Source organism: Talpa europaea (genome assembly GCF_964194135.1).
Source record: "Talpa europaea genome assembly, chromosome: 16".
NCBI classification, from domain to species: domain Eukaryota; kingdom Metazoa; phylum Chordata; class Mammalia; order Eulipotyphla; family Talpidae; genus Talpa; species Talpa europaea.
In genome coordinates this window covers 43,700,254-43,711,389 of record NC_140084.1, presented here as the reverse complement: position 1 = coordinate 43,711,389, position 11,136 = coordinate 43,700,254, and the positions used below count along the sequence as shown (strand labels likewise).

The following is an 11,136-nucleotide window of genomic DNA, read 5'->3' as shown; positions in this document are numbered from 1 at the left end:
CTATTGCTTTGATTCTGCTGCTTGCTGAAGTGAAGAAGCTGCTGGGTGTCCTGCACTGTTTGTCTGAGGTGGTAGCCATGGCTACCTTGAGCCCCCTTCAAACAATAAAGAATGCTTATGCTACGATGGATGGGATAGCAAGTTGCCTCGTACAAACTGTATAAAACCCTGCCATTTGTTCTTGGGGGCTCTGCCCTTTGGGGAGCAATCCCACTGAGCCCGCCGTTGTGACAAATAAATCTTTCTCCACCCCTCTGAGTGCTATCTGATTTCTCTGGGAAATTGCTGAACTGTATTACCTTCTCCTTAAGCTTTGGGCTGTTTTCAAACAAGGTCTGGAGTCAAAAATCACTATGCCTTCCCCTCTGTGATTCCTGTGCTTCTCAAATCCTCTGAAGCCCTGAGGGTTGTCCAACCCAGTTCCCTCTTCCTTTCGGCTAGAGCAGCTAAGACACAGTCATCTCCTGAGGAGCAAGGAAGTTAGTTTCACGGGTCTAGGGGTAGAAAGAACAGCCTCCCCTCCTTGATCTTCCCTGCTCCCCACCTTCTGGGACCACAGAATTGGAGTAGATTGTAAACAGAGTGGGGCAGGGCCACTTCCCAAGCAACTATGCTAGTATCGCCCATACTGTGCCAACGACAGGAAGACAGAGGTGAAACAGACCATGTCATCCTCTCTTCTGCCAATCCATGGTGCTTACTTTCCTGCCAGATATTAACCAAGAAAGTGTCCCTGATATGTATAAGGAAATACAAACAAGAAAAAAGACTTGGGGGGAAAATCATTACATTCTGGAGGGCAGAGAGGCAGATAAAAGGGGAGGGAACGAGTTCAGCTGCCAAGTTACAATCACCTTCTTAAGTTCTTGAGAAGGCTTTGTTTCTTTTGTTTGGCCACTTTCACCTCCCAGATTCCCGTAAAGTGCGTGGTCCAACCTGCTACTTCACAAAGCTGGGCCACCTAGTTGTTCTCATCCTCCAAGGGGACACTGGGCTGGGATTAAAGTGTCAAACACCAAGTGCGGAGTCCCAGGGCCTGAGCTGTCCCAAGAAGACGGGGAGCCTCTGCCTGGGAACCTGCCACACACTCTTCAGGCAACTTACAGCAGCACCACAGTCGTCATGAGAGTTCTATTGGCTTCCTTCCTTCTGTTGCTGCCACTAATGCTGATGTCCGTGGTCTCTAGCAGCCCAAACTCAGGTAAAAAAAATAATAATAATAATAATCTTCTACAAAGAGGGAAGGGGGGAGAAAATGTGACAAGACAGAAAAGAAAATGTGGTCCAAAGTATACATTAAAATGCAGCCCCCCTTTTTTTTTAAAGATTTATTTGTTCATGCATACAAGTACCAAGGTACAGGACAGAAGCGCGGGAGGGTGAGAGGATTCACCAGCGACAGAGCGGGGAGCAGAACAGGCAGACTGACGAAATACACTGCTGAGGGGAGCACCCGGCAAGACAGAAGAGGTCTGCCGTGCCATGTGGGATTCTCACCGGCAGGCCAGGATTGAACCCACGCTGCAGAGGCTGCGGACAGCCTCACAGCACTGCGCTCAACCGCCTGTGCCACCAGGGGAGGCCCCAAAATGCAGCCCCTTTTAGCTACAGGGATTTGGAGCAAGTTAGTCTATCTGAGTGCCCATTACCTTTTACAAAAAAAGAGAAAACTGTGCATGTATCCAGAGTGTTGTGAAGTTAAATGAGACAGTGTGTGTGAAGCTATCTGAAGCTAGAGCTGGGGAAAAAATGCTGGCTCAACAAAGATGTGTACTTTGCCTTCTCCCCCCAGTCCCTCTTCAGAAGAGTAAGAAATTTCCCCAGGGTCAGTCTTGGCGGGGGTGGTGGGAGGGTGTTGAAGGCAACTAGACATTTGTAGAAAATAAGGAAGTCCTTGCTTATATTCTCTATAATGCATCAGCCTGCCACAATTTTTTTTAAGATTTATTTATTTATTTATACAAGCACTGGGTACAGTCAGAAGTGCAGGAGGGTGAGAGAATTCACCAGAGCCAGAGTGGAGAGCAGAACAGGCAGACAGACAAATTACACTGCTGAGGGGAGCAGCGGGCGGCAGGAGAGGTCTGCACGCCATGTGGGACCCTCGCCGGCGGCCGGGGATCGAACCAGTGGTGCAGAGGCTGCGGGCAGCTTCGCAACTCAGCACTCAACCACTGTGCCACCGGGGAGGCCCAGCCTGCCACAATTTTTAATGTTATTCAGTGGTAAAATAATAAACAAAAAAATCCTATCACCAGATAGTGTCCATATTTGAAGCTGTAGCCATACCAATTCCTGTTTTAACAGCCTACCATTTGGGAACAAGCCTTGGGTATAACAGGAGCCCAAAATTGGTTCCAGTTTTTACTAGGGGGGAAGTAGTCCAGTCCCGCAGAAGAGCCATGCAGGAGAGACTTGTCCCCATGTATGCTTCCACTTGAGAGAAACACTAGACCTCTCCAAGGGCTGCTGTGAAGTGAAACAGCCTTGTTACATGCTTAGGACCAGTTTGGTCCTAAAATGAGAAGTTTATGCTACTCCACCCCAGTTTCCAACTTTCCTTCCCTGGAAGCTTTCTGGAGGCTGCTAGGACCCCAGAGCCCCAGGACCTAGACCACCACTCTGCAAGGGACAGGTGTCTGCATCACCATGGTAGACACCAGGGCTAGAGCTTTCAGCCTGGATTCAGCTCTAGTCACACCCCTGCCACTTGTGTCAGTGGCTGCCACTCGCTGACAATGCTCTGTGCTCACCTTGATTAGACAGTTGGCTGTCCCCTGAGCAGCCTATGCTTTTCAACCAGCTCAACTTAGTTCATACACCCAGCTCAAAACCTTCTCCTCACAGCCTCCCTTGATTCCTCCCAAGTGCAGACTGGAGCTCTCCCTCAGTGAACATTTAGCCCTAATTTGACTCTGTCTCTTTGCACTTTTCCTATTTTGCCTTATGTTGCCCTTCTAGAAGCTAACTTCCTTGGTGGCACAATCAGCTGCCCAGTTCCCATAATGCTCACACTTTCCTTAAGGGTTCTCAGCAAATATTTGCTACGTGAAAGAAAAAACCTTCAAGTTCTAGGGTCAAAATGTTGTCCTTTGAGGACTTTACACCAGGGTTTAATAACAGCTCTGTGACATTTGGGGCTGGGTAATTCTTTGTTGTAGGGGTTGTTTTGTGCATTGTAAGATGCTTAGCAGCATCATGTGGCCTCTACCCACTAGATGCCATTATCAGCCTCTCCATGTCCAACACCCCCCTGTTAAAACAGCCAAAAATATCTCCAGACATTGCCAAGTGTGCCCTTGAGGGAACCCTCTTCTCTAGAGCAGTGGCTCTCAAACCTGGCTCGGCATCTAGACTCACCTAGACCTTTAGACGAAGCCTTGAAGTCAGTGAGACACAGATTCAACTCCTGCTCGGCCACCTATTTTGAGATCCTGACAAGGTGCTTAACTTTTTAGCCCTACTTTTACCATCTTTTTTTTTTTTAAGATTTATTTATTTATGCATATAGGAACTGGGGTACAGGCCAGAGTTGTGGGGTGGGGGGTGAGAGGATTCACCAGAGACAGAGTGGGGAACAGAACAGGCAGATTGACTGAAACACACTGCTGAGGGGAGCAGCGGGGAGACAGGAGAGGTCTGCTGCACCATGTGGGTAGCTCCCTGGCCAGCCGGGGATCGAACTCATGCTACAGTGGCTGCGGACAGCTTCATGGGTTGCGTCTTAACCCCTTGTGCAACCAGGGAGGCCCTAGTTTTACCATTTTAAGAAGAATAAAATACCACTGAGCACACAGAACCATCGTGAAGATTAGATAAAATGTACTGCATAAAATTTCCAAACTCCTAAAGCGACAAGACCAGCAAATTAGGAAAGCGCACTGTGCCACCAGGTGGTGCTATTACAAACCACAGCGAGTCGGTGGTGGCCAGACACCAGTCTCGTTTCCCAGCAGGCAGTTTTGCAATGCAGGGTTAAATGTGCCTAGAGGAATATGACACCCCAAGCCCCCCTCCAAAAATTCTCAAAATAAGATATGATCTTTTAAATTTTTAGCTTTTCACTTTTCAAACTATCAAAAATGCCGTAAAAACTATCAATGTTCTGTTGTGTCCTTCACCCAGTTGTTTTGGTTTTATTTTTTAAGAGTTCTTAATAAAGTGACACATAGTGTGACAAAAAAAAAAAAAAAGATCATTTATGCATACAAGAACTGGGATGTAGGCCAGAGATGAGAGGATTCACCAGAGACAGAGTGATCTGCAGAACAGGTGAATCTACTGAAATACCCTGCTGAGGGGAGCAGCGGGTGAGACATGAGAGGTCTGCTGCACCATGTGGGTTAACTCCCTGGCTGGGGATAAAACTCGTGTTGCAGCAACTGAGGACAGCTTCATAGTGCTGCGACTTAACCCCCTGCACCACCAGGGAGGCCCCATAAAACTGTTAACTTTTAACCCAATAATTTCACTTTGGGAAATCTTATCCAAGAAAATAATCCAAAATGTAGAAAGCAATTTCAAGCTCAAAGAAATCTGTCAATATCCAAAAATAAAACAATTGAATATTTAGAACAGTTAAATAATTTGGGACATCCTAAATGCTTATAAAGTGAGCAAAAAGAGGGCCTCCCTGATGGCACAAGGGGTGAAGTGTCAGCACTATGAAGCTATCAGCAGTCACTGCAGCACGAGTTCAATCCCCAGCCAGGAAGTTAACTCACATGGCACAGCAGACCTCTCCTGTCTCGCCTGCTACCCCCCTCAGCAGTGTATTTTAGCCAATCTGCCTGTTCTGCTCCCTACTCTGTCTCTGGCGAATCCTCTCACCCCCTCCACTCTGTCCTACACCCCAGCTCTAACATGCATAAAATAAAGGGAAAAAAGCTTAGGGGCCTCCCTGGTGGCACAAGGGTTAAAGAGAGCTCCATCAAGCTACTGCCAGCCACTGCAGCATGAGTTCGATGCCCCGCTGGCCAAGAGCAACCCACATGGCGCTGCAGACCTCTCCTGTCTCGCCCTCTGCTCCCCTCAGCAGGGCATATTCAGCAGATCTGCCTGTTCTGCTCTCCACCCTCTCTGGTGAATCCTCTCACCCACACCCGCACCTCTGGTCTACACCCCAGTTCTTGTATGCATAAATAAATAAATCTTAAAAAAAAGTTTAAGGTGAGCAAAAAGACATTTGCTCACATACTATGGTATAACTCTATAAAGAAAAGCATACAAAGGAAATACACCAAAATGCCAACAATTATTAAGAGTAAAGATTTTTTTATTTGTACTTTCCAGATTGCATCTAATATAATTATATTACATTTAGGAGAGGGAAAATCCCAATGAAAAGGATTCAAATAATAATCTCCAAGATGTCTTCTGGCTCTAATATTTTGTGGCTTTTCTCTGAAATGAGTGGAGGTCAAGTGAGAGTAAAATATTAGAAAAGTTTAGATGGCAGGGGTTATGCCTTTTTAAGTTATTTTAAAAGAGCTCAAAAGAGCACATGAGATTATTTGGAAAGTAATACTTGGGGAAATGATGCAACACCCTCCATCTGTGTGGCAGAAAGGGCAGAATCTGGGAAATAGGAGATCTGGATTGAATCAGACTGTTCCTAAGGGCCCACTCTAAACAATATGCCCATATACTTATTGAGCAAACATTTACCAAATGCCTGTCATGTGGCAGGAACCATGTAGTTGAATGACTACTAAGCCATTGGTTCAGAGTGCAGTGAAAGAGAAATTTTTTTTTTTTTTGTCTGCAAAGGCTGCCATAATAAAATAGCACACACTGGATAGCTTCAACAACCGAAATTTATTTTCTCAACAGCTGAAAGTAAAGTCAAGATGTCAGCAGTTTGGATTGATTCTGAGGTCTCTCTCCTTGGCTTGTAGATTGCCACCTTCTTGCTCTAGACTCACGACCATTCTTCTGTGCATGTACATCCCTGGTGTCTCTTTTTGTGCCTAAATCTCTTCTTCTTGCAAGAACTCCAGTCAGAGAGTATTATGGCCCACCAGAATGGCTTCATTTTAACTTTACCACCTCCTTAAAAGCTCTATCTCCAAATCCAGTAATTCTGAGTTACTGGAAGTTAAGGCTTCAACATGAATTTGGGTGGACACAATTCAGTCCACAATAGATTTCAAACAATAAACTATAAGTTAATTTACAGAGCAATAACAGAGGTGCAGTCACACATAATGAGGAACAATGTGAAAGTATAATTCATTCTGACAGGAAATACCAGAAATGACTATCAAACAAAGCATCATCTGGGCTCAGTTCTAGCTCCAGACTCTCAACTCTAAACCATCATCCTTGATTGTCATAAATATATTTTATCATAAAATAGGAATAAGACAGGATCGAATGATAAGACATATTTGAATAGAGGCCAGAAAAATTGTTCTAGAGGAACAAAGGTAAATATCATCCTCTGATAGTTGAAATGGGATTATGGATTCAAATAGCAGACTTGGAGATCAGGTGAAGAACCTGACTGGTTTATAGATAATCTGTGACTAGCTCTTATTCCTTAAATCATGAGGACTTTAATCCGGGGGGGGGGGGGAGGGTGGTAATAACCGCTAGCTTTTGTCCTTATTCCCATCCAGAGCCCATTCTTTCTCTACCAAGCGCCAGCTAAGTTTTTCTCTAGGCCAGATTTTAAAACTCAATTCCTTATCAGTTTAAAATACTCCTGTCTTAAAGTATCCTAAATCTCTGAGGAGAGAGAGAGGGGGGCGGGAAGAGAGAAAATTATGGTAACCCAGGTAGCACAATGCTGGGGAACCATTTCTGTTGGCCCCTCCCCTTACTAGTGCCTGGAAGTGAACTGTTTCCTTCCAACAGGGGTCGCCAGAGGTCACAGGGACCAAAGCCAGGCTTCTGGAAGACGACTCCAGGAAGGCAGCCACGAATGTGAATGCAAAGGTCAGTAACTCCGTATCAACAATACTGATGTACCATCACGAACCCATCTCTCTCCCGAGTTCCAGAGACCAGTGCCAATAATTCGGCAGCTGCCCTCATCCATTCCCCCCTCTACCAGCCCATCATGAGCAACACCAGTGTTTATTACTTCCTGAGTCTTAGGCAAGAGCTGATTGATCTCCATCATCCAGGGGAAAGCTAACTGAATTTCTGTCTGCCACCCACTCCCCCTTTTAGGAACCAAGGGCTGCCCTCCAAAAGCTTCCTAGATCCTATTCTCGACCTTATTTTACCCATAGGTAAGGCTGAAATCAAGAAAAGCAAAATGACTTAAACAAGGTAAAGCACCACTAAAAGACAAACACCTAGGTCTTATCCCTCTTTTTAATTAAAGTCAGGTCTAGAGGAGCAAGGAATTAGAGGTATTGTCAGAACCAATGTTTGTAATTCTATAATGCAGACTATGACACAGAATATTAATAATATCAGTGAGAATGAATAAACAAGTAACAACGTAAATGCCTCCTCCAAACCTTCCACCAAATTCTTGCCCATAAAGGTCAGGCAAACAACTCAGCAATTTCCAGACACTCCTGTGACTGGAAACTCCCACTGTTCTGGGCTGACCCTTTTCCCTAAGCCATTGCAACATGCAAAAGTAGTTGTAAGGCACGTAAGCCCTGCCTACTACTTACCCTCAAGTATATTAATCCTCCCATCTAAGCTGTAACCCCGTTATTTCAGATTTACTCCTGAGAGCCCCTAAAAGGAAACTCATCACAGTTCCTGGACTGAAGCAGTGTCCCTGCGATCATTTCAAGAGCAATGTGAAGAAAACCCGTAAGTTTTAAAAGAATGATCTTCCTTGAACCAGAGTAATTCTGTGGAATCAACTAGAATGAAGTAGGGTTTGAGAAAAGACAAGAGAGGTGAAATGAAGAGCAGGATAAACACATCTTGGCCCTATCTACTCAATGTCAACTTGGGGGAAATAAGAAGAACAAAGAAAGCATGACAAGATTCTCCTTATACTAGAAAAGTTTAACCAAACACTTAGATTTTAGAACCCCACTGCTTATCAAAGTAGAGGGAGATGGAGCTGTTGGGGACCTAATCATTGATTTCTAAAGATGCCATCAGTGTCAGAGTCAAATAGAATTTGATTTCTCTCTAGATTTCTCTCTAGATTTCTCTCTAGATTTCTCTCTAGTTTTAAAATGTCATAGAAAAAACTCAATTAGCAAATGTGAAACCAATTAATATGCTACTAAGAATAGAATAAATCATACAAAGGAAATATTGAATGTTACACATGTATGAGTAAAACAAGGAAACAGCACATGAATTGACAAATCAAAATACTTATAAAAGCATTAATAAATGAAATGGGGTTCCTGAGGTTAAAGAGAAGAGGAGAGGGAGAAAGTCTGAGAGGGTGAAAGGGATATAAGGGACAATAGGGGAAGAAAGGTACACAAGGAAATAAAACAGAATTATTTTCTTTGGATTCCTGAAACATGGGTCAATAAACTCAGGTCTGGAGAAGCAAGGAATTAAAGATATTGTTAGAAAGAGAAAAAAGAATAGGAGGCAGAAAATAATAGGGTATTAAGAAAAAAAAGAAGGAATAAGTCAGGGTCCTTATCATTGAGAACAGAAATAAAATAACATTTGAGGGCCTCCCTGATGGCACAAGGGGTTAAGATGCAACCTACCCAGCTAGTCACAGCCACTGCAGCACAAGTTCAATTCCCGGCCAGGGAGCTACCCACATGGCGCAGCAGTGTATTTCAGTCAGTCTCCCTGTTCTGTTCCCCACTCTGTCTCTGATGAATGCTCACCCCCACACCTCTGGCCTGTACCCCAGTTCTTATATGTATAAATAAATCTTTAAAAAAATAAAATAAAATACCATTTGATAGCACCTATCAGAATGTTATATGTGTACCTTTTAACCCAGTAATCTCACTTCAAAAAATCACTAGTGTAGTGGGCCTCCCTGGTGGCGCAATGGGTTAAAGTCTGAGTGCTGTCAAGCTATCGCCAGCCACTGCAGCACAAGTTCAATCCTCCGCCAGGGAGCTGATCAACATGGTGCAGTAGACCTCTCCTGTCTCGCCCGCTGCTTCCCTCAGCAGTGAATTTCAGTAGATCCGCCTGTTCTGCTCCCCACTGTGTCTCTGGTGAATCCTCTTACCCCCCACACCTCTGGCTATACCCCTGTTCTTGTATGCATAAATAAATAAATCTTTAAAAAAAATCACTAGTGTGGAATACCAAAATGGATAATCAAAGATATATGCACAATATTAATTATAGCAATACTTATGGTGAGAAATAGATGGAAATTTAAAATGGTCATCATTAACTAAGCTTAATATGGTGATCATTTTGCAATATATACAAATACTGAATCATTATGTTGTACAATTAAAACAAATGTGTTTCTTGTCAACTATTTACAATAGTTAATCAAAAACAAATTTGACAATTCTGCAGTTGTCAAAAATAATAAGGTAAAATAAGGTAAATTATGTACTTACTGGAAAGATTGCCACAATATATTAAGTGAAGGAAAGATTCAGACACCACCTACTTCACACTCTTCACAAAAATTAATTTTAGGTGAGTTTAACATCTAAAATATGAAAGACAAACTTGTAAGGGAATATAGGACAATACAGCAATGATCTTGGGATAGTAAAGGATTTCTTAAACAAGAAACAAAAAGTATAAGCCATGAGGGAAAAGAGTAGTAAGCCTGACTTCAGTGAAATTAAAGAATTCTGGTCATCAAAACAGTAATATGACAATATAGAGAATAAGAAATGACAGCAGCACCACATATAACTAATAAAAAACTAATATATTCTGAATATATAAAGAATGCCTATAGATCAATGTGAGGCAGGCAGGCAGAGCGGAAATGACACTTTAGAGACAGGAAATTCTCCCCCACACAAAATCCATAAATGACATAATATTTGCATATTACCTACACACACTCTCAGATAGCACTTTAAATCATCTCCAGAATTCTTATATTACCTAATGCAATATAAATACTACATAAATAGTTGTTATACTATATAATTTAGGGACTAATGACAAGGAAAAAGTATGTATACATGTTCCATACAGATATGCAATTGCAGGCCCTATCTACTAACATCTGTGGTTAGCTCAATCCTAGGAAGTAGAACTGGTGAATATGAAGGACCTCCTGTATTCAAAAGGAAGGCATGCTTACTTACACCAGGAACTCATACAAGAGTTTCATAGCAACACTGCTCATAACTACCCCAAACTGAAAACTGATCATTGAATCAATTAGAGAGGGAAATATTTGAATATTACATAACAGAATATTACATATAATTTAGAATATATAGAATATTATCTAGAATATTAATAGGTATCAGTGAGAATGAACAAACACGTAACAATGTAAATGAATCTTACAACCATAACATTGAGTGAAAAAATTCAACATATAAGAGAAAAACTACAGTACGATCTCATGTACGTAAAGCTCAAAAACAGGCCAAATTACATACTAAATTATTTGAGAATATAGATGTAGGTGGTAAACAAAAAATAAAGTAAATTCTTGCTATAAAAATCAGAGAGGGAGAGGGAGGAGAGCAATCAGAGAAGGGGTTCCTGGCAGGTCTGAGTAGTAATTCTAGGTCTGAGTAGTAATTTTACGTATATCTGCTTTACTGAAGATACGTAATATATTTACTGAACTATATGTGTATATATATCTTTAGGGCCTTCTATAGATATATACTTTTCAATAATAAAAGATGTATTAAAGGTTCAGAGCAAAGCAATATGTCTACCGTAATCTTAATTTTGTTTTTTAAAGTAAATTATGTTTTCATACAAAAAGGATGGGAGACTATGTAGCAAAGCATTAACAGTACTTAGCTCTGGGGAATGGGGAGTGGAGATGTCCTTTTACTTTTTACTAGAGATTTTTTTAATTTTAATTTTCTCTGGACAATTCTTACAGTTATAATTTTAAAGGCTCTCATAAAAATTAAATTTTAAAAATGTGTTTAACACTAGTCTCTCCCCTTTATTTTTACCCTAGGCCACCAACATCACCACAGGAAGCCAAACAGGCATTCCAAAGCCTGCCAGCAATTCATCAAACAGTGTCAGCTAGCGAGCTTATCTCTGCCTTTATAG

General features: G+C 42.2%; 1 protein-coding gene across 1 annotated transcript; it reads left to right on the top strand.

The window, feature by feature from the left end:
• Nucleotides 1-1,122: 1,122 nt before the first annotated feature.
• CXCL17 (C-X-C motif chemokine ligand 17) lies at nt 1,123-11,136 on the top strand (the record flags this gene model as incomplete). Its single annotated transcript, XM_084258017.1, has 4 exons — nt 1,123-1,201; nt 6,859-6,939; nt 7,684-7,779; nt 11,039-11,136. 4 exons carry the CDS (start codon nt 1,123-1,125, stop codon nt 11,134-11,136), a joined length of 354 nt encoding a protein of 117 aa, XP_084114143.1.